Source organism: Camellia sinensis, chromosome 14 (genome assembly GCF_055761805.1).
Source record: "Camellia sinensis isolate YWXY chromosome 14, ASM5576180v1, whole genome shotgun sequence".
NCBI lineage: Eukaryota > Viridiplantae > Streptophyta > Magnoliopsida > Ericales > Theaceae > Camellia > Camellia sinensis.
In genome coordinates this window covers 41,748,261-41,766,307 of record NC_138974.1, presented here as the reverse complement: position 1 = coordinate 41,766,307, position 18,047 = coordinate 41,748,261, and the positions used below count along the sequence as shown (strand labels likewise).

General features: G+C 36.6%; 1 protein-coding gene across 1 annotated transcript; it reads left to right on the top strand.

The window, feature by feature from the left end:
- Positions 1-358: 358 nt before the first annotated feature.
- On the top strand, positions 359-17,415 carry TTN8 (Structural maintenance of chromosomes (SMC) family protein). The gene is made up of 18 exons (XM_028217154.2): positions 359-1,941; positions 2,719-2,955; positions 4,165-4,398; positions 5,669-5,907; positions 6,615-6,881; positions 7,083-7,353; positions 11,595-11,719; positions 12,547-12,656; positions 12,744-12,851; positions 12,921-13,060; positions 13,227-13,316; positions 13,403-13,611; positions 13,773-13,942; positions 14,672-14,781; positions 14,856-15,235; positions 15,711-15,962; positions 16,822-17,049; positions 17,183-17,415. Exons 1-18 carry the CDS (start codon positions 1,504-1,506, stop codon positions 17,229-17,231), a joined length of 3,657 nt encoding a protein of 1,218 aa, XP_028072955.2. The 5' UTR covers positions 359-1,503; the 3' UTR covers positions 17,232-17,415.
- The last annotated feature ends 632 nt before the right edge of the window (positions 17,416-18,047 follow it).

Genomic DNA, 18,047 nt, shown 5'->3' with positions numbered 1-18,047 from the left:
TTACATAGATAATATCTGATAATTTTTTTGGCTATTTATTTAAAAAATAACAATACAATAAATAACAAAAAATTTGTGACAGTCATTATTAAAAATATAAAAATATTTTAATTGAAAAATATTTTAAAAATTTGAACCAAATATACAATCAAAAGTTATTTTAAATTAGTAATTGAATATTTATTTTGGGAAAAAAATTATTGCCTTTGTAATATTTTTAATTAAAAAAATTGATTAATGTTATTTTTTGTTAATAATTAATTTTTTAATTGAATTTTAAAAATAGTTTACTTATGAGTGTTGATCAGAATTTTTAATAGAATTTTGAGTAATATATTTGGTTATGAGTTATAACAATTTGCATTAAGTTTTGAAATATTTTTTCAAAACTTATAACTAAATTTCTTTTCTTATTTCACATGTCACATTAAACATTAAAAACTCAACTCAAAATTCTTTTCAAAACTTATAATCAAATTTTTTTTTTATACTCAAATCATAATTTGAAAACTCACAAACTCAAAATACAATTATATTATCAAATTAGAAACTCTACCAACCGGCTTATGTTTTTATTAAAATTTTATTTTAACATATTTATTTTTAATTATAACGGTTAAGTCTTTCTTGAAAAAATATGCACAAGATAGAAAATAATTTTACCCTTTTAGGCCAAGTTTGACATATTGTAAAAAAGTCAAAAAGTTACTAAAAAAATTAAAAAGTTAACACTATTCACCAAAAGTCAACAATTATGGCTGCACAACTCCCAATCCTAATTTTTCTCTACAAATCAATTTTTACAATTTTTTATTACACATTTTTTCATAAAAAGTCAAAAAATTAACCCAAACATCTATATTTTCTTTCTCAATTTTTAGTCCAAAAAGACAAAAAGTGTACTTGTTTAGGACACCCCAAACAACCCCTTAGTTTCGACTTCTGAGAGAAGCTTTTGTCCTTGGGTCTTGTTTGGATGATGAGTTTTTTTTTAATCAACTTTCAATTACAATCCTTTTTTTTTTCCCCGAGTTTATTGGCGTCTATTTTTTTTTTTTCCGTAGTGTACTGAAATCTAAAATTAGAAGCTAATAAGGTAAAAAAAAAAAAAAAAAAAAAAGTCAAAATCAAATAAAAACGCACATCCAAACGAGGCGTTTCACAGTTTTACATAAATACCCTCGCCTCTCCGCATAGGCAGAACCAATTCAGCAGGGACGTAAACGAGATTTTATGCGTACACAAGCCTCACACAACCAAAGAGATCGTGGTGTAATAGAGAGAGAGAGAGAGAGAGAGAGAACAGTCCATTGTTTTCGTGTTTCTCATTTCTGTAAAAAAATTCTCACATGTCACTCACTCTCGTCTCCGTAAAATTTCCCCTAGTGGCTAGTCCAAACCCCCGCCAAATCTCCACTCTCTCCCACTTGAAATCCCCAAACAACATCGCATCCCCGAAACCCTAGCTTCCTTCCCAACCTAGGGTTTTTAGGGTTTCGAACCATGCCGTCCCTTCCATCTCCGGGCAAAATCCTCCGACTTGAAATCGAAAACTTCAAGTCCTACAAAGGCCTCCAATCCATTGGCCCCTTCTTCAACTTCACTGCCATCATTGGCCCTAATGGTGCCGGAAAATCCAACCTCATGGACGCTATCAGCTTCGTTCTCGGCGTCCGTACCGGTCAACTCAGGGGCTCCCAATTGAAGGACTTGATCTACGCCTTTGACGACAGAGACAAGGAGCAGAAGGGTCGAAGGGCGTTTGTCAGGCTGGTGTATCAGTTGGGCAGTGGGACTGAGATTCAATTCACTCGCACTATCACGAGTTCTGGAAGTAGCGAGTACAGGATCGATGGGAGGGTTGTGAATTGGGACGATTACAATTCTAAGTTGAAGTCTCTGGGAATTCTCGTCAAGGCTCGCAATTTTCTCGTTTTTCAGGTGCATTTACATCTTGTGTTGCTTGTATTTGAATTTGGGTTTTTTTGGTGCTTAGGGAGAGAAAAGAACTGAAAGGAAACTAAATTTTTTGAAGAAGTAGAAAGAAGTTGAGGGGAGAAAGAGATAAAATAACTGTGAAGAAACTAAAATTTGGATAAATAATTTGTTAAGGAGAAAAAATTGTGAAGAAACAATAGATTTGGGTAAATAAACTAGAAAAGGACCATGTAGATAATTTAAGTTAGAAGAACTATAGAGAAATTATAATTTTTATTATTGTGTTCTTGAAGAATCCCTCATTCTTCTTCTACTTTCTTTAAAAAAAAAAAAATAAAAATAAAATTCAGAAAATGGCACAAAATATATACACATTCTCATACATACAAGTAACATGTTTTATGTGTATCTAGTTTTTAATGCAGTGATGATCAATTTTTATACCAAAAGTTGCATACCAAATGATGTGTCAACACTGCATCGATGGATGCAGTGGATTCCACCTTCCATACATTTTTCCAATGCATAGTTTTAGTATAAAAATTTGGTTATCGTAGCACTACTCATATAGTATGTACACGAATCCAACAAACATTTATGTGATTGACATAATGCTTAAAATCATGCAAATCCCTCCTTCCTGACCCTCTCCTTTCCCCCATTTTTTTAGGTTCAGAATTATACCCATTATAGGACATCGCATTACACTTATGAATACTTTTAACTGAAAGCATGAAGCTGAAGCTTCTTCCTAATCAATTATCAACTTTTTTCATGTAGGGTGATGTCGAATCAATTGCATCTAAAAATCCCAGGGAACTTACTTCACTTCTTGAGCAAATCTCTGGATCTGATGAACTTAAGGGAGATTATGAGGAATTGGAAGAACAAAAAGCCAGAGCTGAAGAAAAATCTGCACTTGTTTATCAGAAAAAAAGAACTATTGTTTTGGAGAGGAAGCAGAAGAAAGAACAGAAAGAAGAAGCTGAAAAACATCTTCGCTTGCAAGATCAACTGGTATGCATGATAACTCATCATCAATGGATTATAATACAATGTCTTTTATAGATTCTGTATTTGTTGATACTATGTTTTACCCCCGCAACTTCTTGATTTAAACCATAGTGTAACATTCATATCTAATTTTTCTCATCACATGAAACTTGAATGATAACTATTTAGTTTTCCCCTCAGTTTAGCAGAGTTTGATTAATTAAATATAGAGCAAATTTTATTTTATTATTGTTTTTGGCATCCTTTATTTTAATAAAAATATTTACTTTACAGGTTTAGTTGTCTGTTTTCAGATTTGTCTGTTTGAAGTGGTGGCACTGTAAATATCTTTGAGTTGCTCTTGCAAGTAGCCTGACAAAAAGTGTCCAATGCCCCAATTTTTTTTGAAAACATGAAATAAACCATGTTTGGTAACTGTTTTTGTGGTGGAAAAAGTAGCAATAGTTTCTAAAATTTTGAAAAAAAAATAAAAACAAAAATGTGTCTGGCTGATCTGGCAACCTTTCTTGTCACTCCCCTTTCCGACCACCCCTGGTCACTCTCCAGCAAGTCCTTCTGACCACTCCGCTCCGGCAATCCTTCTTCCCCATAAGGTTCCTCTTGTTCACTCCGTTAGCCCCTTCAGACCAACCCCCCTTAACCTCCTCCGGAAGGCCACCAAACATATTTGCTTTATTTACTTATTTATTTTTTTCCATTTATTTTCAAAGCATCTTTGTGTACTATGATTCCTTTTTTTTTTTTTTGGGCAAAAATTGAAAACTGGTGATGTTACCAAACATAACCTTATGTTTTGATTTTATCATGTTATCTCTAACTGTTCCGTATCTCAACAACAGTTAGTGTCTGTCTTTGAGAATATAGGATGGATACTTAGTAGAGTTCTGGTTTGTTTAATATGATTAGTGATTTTATATGTAATCTCTCTCTCTCTATCTCTCTCGATCTTGGTCACTCACATGTGTGCACGCACACACAGACACCAAGATCGAGAGAGAAAGAGAGAGAGAGACATGCTTGTTCTCCTATCATTTACAATTTTTTAAGCTGTGGAAGAGTTTGATATCTGCAATAGTTTCCTTAAAACTTGTGGCCTTTTAGATTGTTGTACTGCATCCACTAAGATGGTATGATAATAGAATCTTATTTCTGAAATCTTTGGCAGTTAAGAAGTCTCTTAATGACGACTCTTTCCTTCTCTCTATCATGCAGAAAGCTTTGAAGAAGGAACACTTTTTATGGCAACTGTGGAATATAGAGAACGACATTGAGAAGGCTAATGAAGACATTGAAACTGAAAAGAAAAGCCGTGAAGAACTTGTGCAGGAAGTAACAGATTATGAACATGAAGCAAGCATAAAGAAGAAAGAACAGGCTAAATATTCAAAAGAGATTGCACAATGTGAAAAGAAGGTTGCTGAAAAAATAAGTAGACTTGATAAGAATGTGAGTCCCTGCCCTTCCCATTCACTGTCATTGTTTTGTTTTGTTTTTTGGGTTCTAAATTGTGGTCTTTCCTTTGTAAGTGTCAGGTAAGCAAAGTTTGTATACATGGCTTGGTATGTTTGGTTTGACACTGTTCTTGCGGGGAGTTTTGGCACTCATCTACTTAAATTGCAGGGTGTTGGGTTTAGGGGGCCTGGGATGGCTAAATTCCCCGACTCAATTCTATTTGACCAAACCCGATTCTAATAGAAAATGTTTGAGAGAGCTTTGATAGGGTAGGGTCGATTATACGGGTAGGTAGGTCAAAACTATTAGGGATAGGGTAAAGTATGAAGTTGTATCACTGAACTAGTTAAAGTTTAAAATCAAAAAATCGTGCACAAAAAACCATAAAAAATTTGACCTGTTGCATTCCCTCAGCTGGCAAACTTTTTGTTGCATCTTTAAACATTTCAGCAGGTGATTTATTGTAAACTGATGGGGAAATAAGACATCATTTATTGTAAACTGTTGGGCGCTTCATGTTATTTATATATTTATTAATAAGTTGTTTTTCTGTCTGGGAGAAAAGGGGGGGAGGGGGTGGTGAGGTGAAGGTATGATCAATTTTTGGTTTATCATTTCAGCCAAATTCCTTGTTATACATATACATGATTAGGTTGAAGCTAATGGATCTGAGCAACTTTATTTGACGAAGTAATTTATAGGAGGTTTGTTTATTTATTAATTTGATGAGGGTTTCATGGTCTCTTTGTGGTAGAACTTCAATGCTGAGAAACACTAGTGAGGCGTGTCTATCTATCAGGATTATATAAGCATGCCAAAGTATAAAATCACTAAATTTGGCAAAAAATTGTTAATGCAAGGAAAATCAGTTGGATTATTTTATAGTTATTTTAATGAAATTTTCAGCAATTTGATACGTATGGATGATTTGTCCTTGAACTTATAATTTACTTGTCAAATAAATTCAAATTAAGGAGTAATTTTTTGCATAACATGCTCCTAAGGTTTTATGTGCCATTGCGTGAATTCTATGATTTGATTTTGTTATGTTTTCCTTATTTTGGCCATTTTCTGCATCTTATAGAGTTTTCTTCGGATGTACAAGTATATTGTGGAGACATTCCACACGGACTTCAGCCTCTATCTTTTAAATTTTGCACTTGTCCACAGTTTGTTGCAAACGACATTTGAATATTTGAGTTTCACTTTATTGAGAGCCCAGTAGTAACAGCTTATATTTTATGCTGGTACTTTCTCTTTGCAGCAACCTGAGCTTGTAAAACTAAAGGAGGAAATGTCTCGCATCAACTCAAAAATCAAAAGTAGTGAGAAGGAGCTTAAGAAAAAGAAAGAAGAAAGAAAGAAGCATGCAGATGAAATAAAAAAGCTGCAGAATGACTTGCATGATATGACTAAAAAACTGGATGAGCTACATGAAAAAGTTCAAGATGGTGGTGAAAAACTTCAGTTGGCCGACAGTCAACTAGAGATATACCATCAAATGTAAGTCCTATGGGTTCTTTTCAACTTATGGAGCATGGAGTCTTACTTGCTATATGTTCTGTGTCTATTTTGTAGTTGGGGCATTAGTGTCTCCTGGCTCAAACATGAGTTCTTTCTTCAAAGTGTTTTTGAAGTTTGGACTAGTTGTCGCCTTGACCTTTCCTTAGAGGAAAAGGGTTACCTCAACGAGCATCAGGAGGAGTCTTGAGAGGAAAAGGGTTGCCTTGGCAAGCATCAGACTCTTGATGCTTGTCGATACATGTTGAGGCAACAATTTTCCTGTCATTTTTGATGAGGATGAAATGAATAATCTCGATTGTTGTAATTGTTATTTTGATGGCATGTTTAGGTTTTCTCTACATAAGGTGAGCTTTCATTGATGTGCAAACTCTTTTGATATGGTAGTTGAAGAGTTATGGTAATACTAAAAATTTCCGGGAGATGCTTGAATTACTAAAAGTTATTGCATAAGACTGTATCATGAGAAAGAATATCTCTGCAACTTTTTCTAGCAAAAACTACGTATTTATTTATGTTCTAAGGTATGAGAAATCCACCATTTCAAAATTTTAGTTGGCCATTGCACTGTTTACTTGTCATATACCCTGTCTTTGCAGCAATACTAGTTTGATCACTTTACTTAATCAATTGACTTTGATAAAGGTTATCAATGAAAAAAACACTTCATTGTAAATTTGATATTGCAGCAAGGAGGAGGCTGGCATGAAAACCGCAAAGCTAAGAGATGAGAAAGAGGTTCATGATAGGCAACAACATGCTGATACTGAAGCTCAAAAGAATTTGGAAGAAAATCTTCAACAGCTGGAAAGTCGGAAGGAAGAGCTGGAGTTGCAGGAGGAACAGATGCAAGCAAGACTAAGAAAGATTCTTGATGCTGTTGGGAAACACAAGGAAGAACTCACACGAGTGAGAAAGGAACAGCGTGAGATGAAAGAAAAACTTGGAAATTCAAGGTTAGTCAACTTGACGATGTATGATATTATATTACTTATCGGTTTTTGTGAATGTCAGTTTATGTCTTGTGTCCACCTATTCTGCCATAGGCATATGTTGGTCTATTCTCGTGCTGCACCTATTTTACATTTCAGTATGAGTGGTTATTCTGTATTTGAATACGTTCTGAACTTATAATAGGTTATTCTGTTCTGTTACAGGCGCAAATATGAAATGTTGAAGGCCAAAATTGGTGAAGTTGATAGCCAATTACGTGAATTGAAGGCTGATAGATATGAAAATGAGAGGGATGCAAAGTTATCTGAAGCAGTTGAGACTCTCAAGAGCCTGTTTGCAGGTGTCCATGGTCGCATGACTGATCTTTGCAGGCCAACACAGAAAAAGTATAACCTTGCTGTCACTGTGGCTATGGGCAAATTTATGGATGCAGTAGTAGTTGAGGATGAACATACAGGAAAGGAATGCATCAAGGTATCATACGTATGGAATCAGTTTATGCTTAGTTTTGCCCCTACTTGTTCATACTTGTTATAGGATGTGATCACGTGAACCTATTCTTATATTTACTTGGAACACTGTCATACTTGGCATATAGACTGCCCATATAAAGTTGTTCTATGACACATACTTAGCCACGACAATTATAGATCAACATTCTCCTGAGAGGCGCTCTCACCCTCTATTTAATCTGAAGTATGCCGCATATCTCACTTGATCAATTATTTTTAATTTGGTGGCTAGGAGATTTGTGCTTTGCTACTCCCTTTGCTTGGGACTGAGTGGGCTTTTCATCAGTTTTGGAACAGGTGTATTGGTCTGTTGCAAGGATGTTAATGGATTGGATACAAGTATTCCAAATTCATGATTGATCTTTTGTATTGGTCAATCTGATTCATTATTTTTTCTGAATATTTTTGCTAATATTAAAATCAGGGCGCAGCGTTTAATAGAATGCAAATAGTTATCTTTGTTTGCTCTGCTGTTTTATATTATGTTTATGGTGTATTTGTTTCAATATTTAACGTTTTAAATGTGGTTGAATCTTGTCCACTACTTGTTCAGGATTTAAATCCAAAGTTTTGAAATTATCTTGAGTTTTGAGGAGAAGAATTTCAGAAATATATTGTAAAAATTCAATGTATAAAAAAAAAGAAATAGAGAATTGTATTATTGATTGATATATTGATATATATTGCAATGATTCATGATTCCTATATATAGAAGAGGGTGAGTGTGTAGTAGGTAAGGAGTAGGTGAAGTGGAGGTGGTAGTGGTGTAGTGGGTTAGGTTTAGTGGAGTAGGTGAGGTGGTAGTGGTGTAGTGGGTTAGGTTTAGTGGAGTAGGTTTAAGTGGGTGAAGTAGGTGGAGAGTAGGTGGATTTTAACAGCCCCCCGCAAACTCAAGGGGGATAGGAACTAACCAACTTGAGTTTGGAGAGAGTAACAAAATAAGAAAATACATAAAAATAAAAGAGGATAAGAGACACTGTATGGTCGTGTCAGACCATTGGTGAAGACACTGGATGGTGGTGTCATAACGTTGTAGAGGACACTGTATGGGGGTGTCATAACCATGTAGAGGACACTGTATGGTGGTGTCATAACGGTGTAGAGGACACTGGATGGCGGTGTCAGACCGATGTAGAAGACAGTTTATGGGGTCATGTCGGACCGTTGTAGCAGACACTATGTGGTCGTGTCAGACCGATGTAGAAGACAGTTTATGGGGTCATGTCGGACCGATGTAGAAGACAGTTTACGGGGTCATGTCGGACCGTTGTAACAGACACTGTTGTGACAGTTGTTGTGACAGTTTACGGAGTCTTGCTGGACCCTTGTAGAAATTAACCGGAATCAATGTCGGGACAGTTTACAGAGTCTTGTCGGACCCTTTGAAGGAGCGAACCGGAATCAATGTCGGGACAGTTTATTGAGTCTTGTCGGACCCTTGAAGGAGCTAACCGGAATCAATGTCGGGACAGTTTACAGAGTCTTGTCGGACCCTTAAAAAGTCGCACCCTCAAAAGGTGTGCCCAATCTGTCAAAAAAAGGCGTGCCATTAAAAGGCGAGCCCAAGTCATAAAAAGGTGTGCCGGACATGATGGCGAGGCACGTGAGTGCCTTGGCTGGCGCGCCCGTTTGTCGTCTGGCGTCAAGTGGTGCGCGAGACGCGTGGCTGCCTCGGCTATTTAACCAAGACGTAGGCTGAGGCTGAGGCTGAGGCTGAGGCAGAAGCTGAGACAGAAAAACTGAGAGAAACCTCTGAAAAATTCTTCCTTTGCTGAGAGAGAAACTCTGTAACACGCTGTAACACTCTGTTGCCCAGAAAATGGCTTCGTCTTCCCGTGGGCTGCTCACTCTCTTTCCCGACCTCAACGAGTCAACAAGAGAGATAACTGGTGCGGTGGCACTGGAACCTCAACCAAGCGCCCCGGAGTTTGCTCCATTGAACTTTCCGATGCGGTTTGTGGAGCAAAGAATGGCAGTGCAGTCGGATGTGGAAGCCAATCAGTATACATTGAAGTCATGTGTGGAAACCATGACTGCGGTTACAAACTTGTCGAACCGGCTGCAGAGTAGGGCAAATGAGGTGCAGCAGTTAAACTCCCAGCTGGCTCTGCTCCAACGCATGTATAAGGATGCGCGAGCAGAGATCAGTGTGCTAAAGGCGGAAAATAAGGAGCTGAAGCGGAAGGCCACCGTTATGTTCCGATTTGGAGGGCCGCCATATGCTGCAGTGGAGGAGCAGGGAGTAGTGATCGTGCCCAGTGGAGTGGGAAACACGGAGGCAACACCGTCAAGGGCCGCCCAGGACGGAGGCAAGAAGAAGAGACCGGCGGAATAGGCGAAGAAGTGAGGTCGGTGGGTGGCCGGCTGCAGAAAAGAAAACAAAGCTTTTGGTGTTTTTTTTTTTTTTTGTTTTTTTTTTTGTTTTTTTTGTGTAAAATTGTGATCGGGGTTGATCCCTGAGATGAATAAAATATGGTGTTGTGTGCAAAGCTATATGGTAGGAATGGAATGGGAAAAAGATTAAGGCCAAGTTTGGGAAGACTAAATAAGTACACTTTTTGACTTTTTATGAAATATGGGTTGGATTTGAGTTGGGTTTGAAGTGATGTGTTAGAGAGATGATGTGATTTAAATAAGATGATATGACTTAAATAGGATAGTGACTTTTTGAATTTTTTGGAGGATGCCAAACTTGGCCTAAAATTAATGTGAAAGAAAAATAAGGAAAGAAATAATAAAAATATATTTGAAATAAAAAATGAAAGATGGGGAAATAAGGAAAGTGGTTTGGAGAAAATAAATAAAAATAATGGAGGTTGAAATCAAACGGAGGAGAGATGATGATTTTTTTATTTTTTTTATAATATAATAAAAAGAGATATATATATATATATATATATATAAAATAAAGAAAATTGGGTAGTGGAGACATGATGATCAAAATAGGATAAGGGGGTTAAAATAAAATAAAATAAAATGATGATGGGTGTGCAAACTTTCGTTTGCTTTGCAAAAAAGATGGATTAAAATAAATAGAAAAAAAAAATAAATAAATAAAGAAAGTAGAGTGGGGAACAGGAGTGCATTGATTATTTGATATAATAATAATAGTAATAAAAAAAAATAAAAAGTTAGACCACTTGAGGTTCACTTTACCGAGGATAAGATTACAAATGGATGTTGTGACCTTGCTCCACTGGAAAACATCACCATCATCAAACTCCAAGGTTAGAGTTCCAACAGGGTCAAGCTGAATTGATGTCCCCCAAAATTTGGTTCTTCATTGTTCTCTGGAGGCTCCACAAACTTGAATACAGTTGCTATGATAGTCTCACCAGGAGCAAGAATAGCCCCTGGAGGACGCATGAAACAGCTTCTTCTTTGATGTCCCCTGGGAAGAAGAGATCTTTCCGCAGACGAGACCGAGCTCGAGCTTGAGCTTGAAGTGTTGCTGTGTGGATTCGATCCTTCGACCTGTGAACTCTGATGATGAGCAATGTGAGACGAAGACGAAGACGACGTCGTAGAATGCGAATTCACCGATTGCCGAACAAGGGGAGGCTGATTATTAGGGATTGGAAGTGAATCTGATTATTACAGATTACTGTATGCCTGGAATGACAGGCTATGATTTGCTCAAGAAAATTAAGGAATCTTCATCTCTGAGAAATATAACAGTAGTGATTATGTCATCTGAGAATTTTCCTCATATGATGAAAACCAAACATTTGAATCAGCAACAACAAGAAGATCAAGAAGAATAATTCGTGGCAGTGGAGTGAAGGTATGTGTAGAGGTCCGGCGGGCGGCCAAGGCGATTCTGCCGCCCGCCGGTGAAGCAGAATTATTAGCTTCTTAACTTGGCTCTGATACCATGTAAAAATTCAATGTATAAAAAAAAAAGAAATAAAGAATTGTATTATTGATTGATATATTGATATATATTGCAATGATTCATGATTCCTATATATAGAAGAGGGTGAGTGTGTAGTAGGTAAGGAGTAGGTGAAGTGGAGGTGGTAGTGGTGTAGTGGGTTAGGTTTAGTGGAGTAGGTGAGGTGGTAGTGGTGTAGTGGGTTAGGTTTAGTGGAGTAGGTTTAAGTGGGTGAAGTAGGTGGAGAGTAGGTGGATTTTAACATATATAATTGTAGCCCATGAAGATCACTACAATTGTAATGATGTTTAATTTGGTTTGCTTGTCAGCATCTGAAAGAAAGAAGGCATCCTCCGCTGACATTTATACCTCTTCAATCTGTCCGTGTAAAGCCAATCATTGAGAAGTTACGAACCTTACGTGGTACGGCGAAGCTGGTCTTTGATGTCATCCAATATCCTTTTTTTCTGGCTTGGGAAGTTCACTATAAAATCATGATCACATGACAATTCATGTTAGCAATCCTGTTTATATGCATAATCTTATAATTGAGTTTTGTAGATCAGTAAGATGTCATGCGTGCTTCAGTTTTTGAATTTTCTGTACTCACTGCCTGTATATCAATAGGATTCTGAGCGTCTTCTTCTTTATCTTCTTCTTACTTATTTCATTATTGCAATTTGGATTTTATAGTTGTACATTTTATAGAATCACTTGCTTCTTTGGTGGTTCTCTCTTAGCAAATGTTACTCTCTCTCTTTCATTTTTTAAATACTGAACTTTGTATTTCTAGGTACAAACACTTAGATTTGTTTCTAACTTCAATTGTGCGTCTTCAAGTGTATTATGCTTTATCTAATGTTGATTCTCCTGAACTTAAAGAATTTGTTGCCTGGTAATGACTGTCTGATTTTTTTGGATGATCTTGATGGAGTCTCTTAGGTATTTTGGTGTTCTTATTCATTTGCAGAACCAACTTCACCAGCATTCTGATATATTTATGTACTTGTACACTTTGCTTTGTCATTTCATTTATGCTGATAACACTTACGATGCCTGATATTTTAGATATTTTCTGTGTTTTTGGAGATTGAGATAGACGCTCTTAGAGCTCACTCCAACTCATTCTTTGATGTTCATACATAATTCTCTGTTCTTGGAGAAGGCTTGATGTTTTATCCACTTTGAACTTGCTTATTCTTTTGTTTTCAAATATACTATATAATACTGCAAGGACAATAAAAATGTATGGAGTATAAAGTTGTAACTTAACAATCACACTTTCAATCCAGCCTTGGAGAAGGCTATTTTGTTTGCTGTCGGGAATACCTTAGTCTGTGATGATCTTGGTGAAGCTAAGGCTCTAAGTTGGAGTGGAGAGCGGCATAAAGGTATCTATGTTTACTTGATTTGATTCATTTTTTTGGGTGTCATTTCCATTTGGTTATATCTGAAACATGAATGTTTATTTCCTGCAGTTGTGACTGTTGATGGGACTCTACTGACGAAGTCAGGTACAATGACTGGTGGTACAAGTGGTGGAATGGAAGCAAGGTCACATAAATGGGACGATAAAAAAATTGAAGGTTTGTGGAATGATGTATCAGTGCTTTTTTAAGCTTTAATGCAATAGTATAATTTTTTCTATATTGCAGGACTTAAAAAGAAGAAAGAGGGGTTTGAGTTGGAATTGGAAGAGCTTGGGTCAATTAGAGAGATGCAGCTGAAAGAGTCTGAAGCATCTGGGAAAATTAGTGGACTTGAAAAGAAGATTCAGTATGCTGAGATTGAGAAGGTAACTGAAAGTCTGAAATGATTAATATCGTGTTATGAAAGCATTTGCAGATTTGTACCTTTTATGGGCTTTTTGAATTGAGGCAGTCTAAATTTGACTTTCGCTATGAACTGAATGAGTAATGCATATTCTTGTACAATTGGTTACTAAGAACTGTTTGTTGCAGAAAAGCATTGAGGACAAACTTTCAAAATTGAAGCAGGAAAAGGATAATATCAAAGAAGAAATTCATCGTAGTAGTCCTGAACTTCATAAGGTCCTTTGGTGACTATTCTATGCATCTAGTGTATTGCAGTATTGACTGTACTCACAATTGACTTGGATGGGTTCTACCGTTTGCAGTTAGAAAAAGCTATTACTGAAAGGGCTTCAAAGATCTTGTCACTAGAGAAGAGGATCAATGAGATTGTCGACCGGATCTACAAGAAATTTAGTGAGTCTGTTGGGGTGAAAAACATTCGCGAGTATGAGGAAAACCAGCTCAAGGCTGCTCAAGAAATGGCTGAAGAAAGGTTTAACTTGAGAAGTCAGCAGTCAAAGTTGAAGTACCAGTATGTCATTTCCTGACGTGCTTCTGTTTTTATTTTTATAGCCGATCCCATTTGATTGGGGCACATGGCTTAGTTTGGTTTGGTTATTGTGTGGGCTTACCTCCTTTGCTTATTCAGTACCCGAAGTATTGGGTTTTACATGCCCCCTCCCTGCTTTTCAGGTTGGAGTATGAACAAAAGCGGGACATGGATTCTCGAATTACAAAGTTGGAATCTTCTCTCAGTGCTTTAAGAAATGCTTTAAATGAGGTTGTTGCAAAAGAGGATGAACTTAAGTCAGCATTGGGGAAAGCTACTGATGACGTCAATCATTTGAAGGAGGAAGTAAAGGGTATGTTTTCAGCTTCTCAAGATATTCTATGAAGTTTACTATGTTACTAACAAGGTATAACCTGATGTGTGTGTCCTCTTTTTTATTTTTTATAAGTAGCATAAAGTGAGCTTTTAAGCAATATTTGGTGTAATGATTTTATCATTTTCTTGTTCAATTGTTTGTTTATACTTCTTGTTACTTTTGCTTTTCATGAATTGTGTGAGGTGTAGGTTTTTTCTTCTTTATCTGTATCGTAGCATAGTCAAGTCTACTTCTGATGTTGTGCTGTCTCAGCACATTGCTGCTGCGATGGCCAACTATACTTGATGCGTATTTTATTGCCTCTACTCATCCAATGTTTTAAATTTGTAACATTGAATGTTTGTCGTGTTTACTTCATTGGTTTATGTTATTTCATTTTCATTATATTATGTGCTGCTGGTCCATTACACATTCCAATTATATCCACAGTAGTTTACAGAGGCTTGGAAGTCATTAGTTTAGTTGCTGGTAGTTTGGGCTAAAGATTCATATTATAGGAGAAAAGTAGTGGAAGTATTTTGAGGTGTTACTTTGCATAGTGAAAATTTACGGAACTTTTTATCTTTATGGAAAAAGTTTCAGTTGTATGACTACTTTGATCCAGTTGGGGTATATTTTGCCAATTACCATTGATCTTTTTTCTTTTCCTAATATGGCTTAATATAATTTCTGCTACTTGTTTTTTCTCCTTGTCTTCTTCAATAGAATGGAAGTCCAAGTCAGAAGTTTGTGAGAAGGATATTCAGGAATGGAAGAAGAAGATTTCTAATGCTACGACAAGCATAAGTAAACTTAATCGTCAAATAAAATCAAAGGTTTGACTGAATTGTGAGTTCTATTGTGAGGTATTAAAGATTATGCCACCAAACTTGTTTTCCTGGTTTTACAGGAGACTCAGATTGAGCAGCTGAATTCTCAGAAGCAAGAGATTTTGGAGAAATGTGAACTGGAGAACATAATCCTTCCTACTATCTCTGATCCAATGGATACTGAATCTCCTACACCAAGCCCAGTTCTTGATTTTAGCGAACTAAGTAGATCTCAACTGCAGGACAAGCGATCTTCTCAGAGAGAAAAGCTTGATGCCGAATATGCAAAAAAAATTGATGCCCTAGTATCGGAAATTGAAAGAACAGCTCCAAATCTGAAGGCCCTGGACCAATACGAGGCTCTGCTGGAGAAGGAAAGAGCTGTAACCGAGGAGTTTGAAGCTGTGAGGAAAGAAGAGAAAGAAATAACCGACAAGTATAATGCAGTGAAGCAAAGGAGGTAATAATGAATACAATTGGTCCTGCTGTGGATATAACTCCTAGTTGGAACTTTATTATTTACAAATTATGATGTTTTTATCAGACATATTATTAGTGATACTCTGTAATTATGGAAAAAGAGTTCAGTCTGACAAACCAGCATACCCATCAGCATTTTGCAGGAAGATAAATTTAAGTTTTAAATCCTTTGCTTGCATGATTGTTTTATGAATCGAATTAGCTGTGTTGTCTGGAATTTAGTCTTGCAATTCCTACTTGTATAATGATGCTGGTACCTTGTTTTCTTTGGGTCTGTGGAGTATATTTACTCGCATGAAGTGTAGAAAGGAAATTATAGTTTATGTGCGATTTTACATATTCAAGTCATGAACTTGTTAAGCTCTTTATGCTTCTTCTTTGTGCCATATTTCTGGGTTACCTTGTATATTTTACAGTGATGGAACTGTAGTTAAAACTTAATTTGGTGGAAACAGGTATGAATTGTTTATGGAAGCTTTCAACCACATTTCTGGTATTATTGACAAAATCTACAAACAACTTACGAAGAGTAGCACGCACCAGCTTGGGGGGACAGCATATTTGAACTTAGACAATGAGGACGAACCATTCTTACATGGCATCAAATACACTGCTATGCCCCCAACAAAGCGATTCCGTGATATGGAACAGCTATCTGGTGGGGAGAAGACTGTTGCAGCACTTGCATTACTTTTCTCCATCCACAGGTACATTGGAATTTGTAGATGTTTATGTGTGTGTTTTGTAGGAACCTTATCATATATAAGGAAGCATGGCCCTCCTCTTACTCGCTCCCTCTACATATATGTCTAGACTATTATCTAAAGCAAACACCAGAGTTGGTGTGGTTGTCTCAGATTTCCCTTTTCCAAAAGTGCTCACAAGAGCAGTTATATAAAAGCAAGGGCAGTTATGCCCCCAAATTAAGGTGGTGGTTGTTGCGACCTTTATTTATTTATTATTTATTTTTATTTAAATATGTAAATTTTGGATCTCACAGCTGTTGATCTTTTCAGATTCATAAAATGTTTTAGTTTTTAGGTGAATTCAATCATACATTTCACAATCTGATTTCACTGAAAGAAAATGATCGTATGCACACATCACGTGTGCCACCACTTCTAGTGTGTGTGTGTGCATGCGTGTACACTAGATATTTTTGTTTCTGCTCTGACTGCAACTTCCTTTATTAGTTGTTTGTTTTGTGGGTTATAACATTATTATTGGACTGCTGGATAGTAATCCGTGTGTGTGCGTGTGTCTGTCTCTCTCTCTCTCTGTGGCTCCACCTTTTTTAAGGGTTTGATTTATGGTGTAACATTTTAAAGAATACTTTGGGTATGTCGAATCTTGCTGTCACCATTTAATATTCTGAACGAACTTATGCTGTTTTATTTCTAGTTGCTTATTTTCACTACATCATGTTTGCATATTCCATGCAGTTAAGTGAACAACAATTTGAATTCGGAAGAAAATCATTTTTATGCTGGTCTTTAGTCTTTCAATTTGTGCATTCTTTCTCAAGGACTAATGGTTTTAGTACTTTCCATTTATGGAATATTTCAGTTATAGGCCATCACCATTCTTTATTTTGGATGAGGTGGATGCTGCATTGGATAATTTGAATGTTGCTAAGGTAGCTGGGTTCATCCGATCAAAGTCATGTGAAGGATCTCGGGGTAATCAAGGCATGGAGGGTGGAAGTGGGTTCCAGAGTATTGTGATATCCCTAAAGGATACCTTTTATGACAAGGCTGAGGCTTTGGTTGGGGTCTATAGGGATTCTGAGAGGAGGTTAGTTTCTTCGTTTCATGGTTTTTAATTTTATTCACTTTCTTGCTAATTTTGGGTTGTGGTAGTGTGTGTGTCAACCATGTAAACCTGCTCTGCAAAATTGTGCTAATGCATTTATTTATTTATTTTTCAGTTGCTCAAGAACATTGACATTTGACCTGACCAAGTATCGGGAGTCATGAAAGTTCGACTATAGGTTCCATCAATTATCTTGTAACTTTAATGTGCTGTTTAAACTGTAAATACAAGGACATAGCTTGGATGACCTTGTTTCCTCTCTAGGGTTGTAAAAATTGCAGGTGGTTGTATTTAGATTCATTTACTCAGGATGTGCAATACAATGGTGCCTTTTTCCCTTTTCTTAAACTTCGAAGAATGGTGATCTCTCTCTCTCTCTGCGCATGTGTGACGTGAGACTACTGCATTGTTTGTGTACTTGTGACGTGAGACTACTGCATTGTTGTGCTCATTGGATGTGTTCATATATGAAAGGGAGGCCAATAAGCATATATCATGATCTAGGAATGAGAAAAGTCAGGTCCATGAATGTATCTTGTATTGTGTGACATGATTCTTGATTGCATAATGCACTTGGTACCTCATTACAAGGGATGAGATCCACCATCTTATCATAGAGATTGAACTATGAACCTAAATTTATACCTCTGCTTAGCTTTTTCTTTCTTAATTCAATGCGTATATTTTGTCTCCCTGGCAATGGGCTTAGATTGACTTTCTTGAGGTTGTGGTTGGAACCTTGTATTTCCAAAATCCTTCATGCCTCCCACCACTTGAGGGGCATATCAATCCTGTGTTGGCTGGCTTGGAAGGTGTTTTTTGGCTGAAAGAAGGGCTTGTTTGGTTGGCCAGAAAGTTGACTTCTTTTTAAAATTATTGAAAATCACTGCGATATGAGTTTAATTGAAAAAGAAAAATACAGGTTTTATAAATAATTAACATTATGTATTGAGTTTTTAATGATTTTAACAGGTGATTAC

Coding starts and splice junctions, on each gene's coding strand:
- TTN8 (XM_028217154.2), top strand. CDS start 1,504: ATGCCGTCCCTTCCATCTCCGGGCAAAATCCTCCGACTTGAAATCGAA. Junction 5,908..6,614: donor CTAGAGATATACCATCAAAT/GTAAGTCCTATG, acceptor TTGATATTGCAG/CAAGGAGGAGGCTGGCATGA. Junction 15,963..16,821: donor TTACTTTTCTCCATCCACAG/GTACATTGGAAT, acceptor GGAATATTTCAG/TTATAGGCCATCACCATTCT.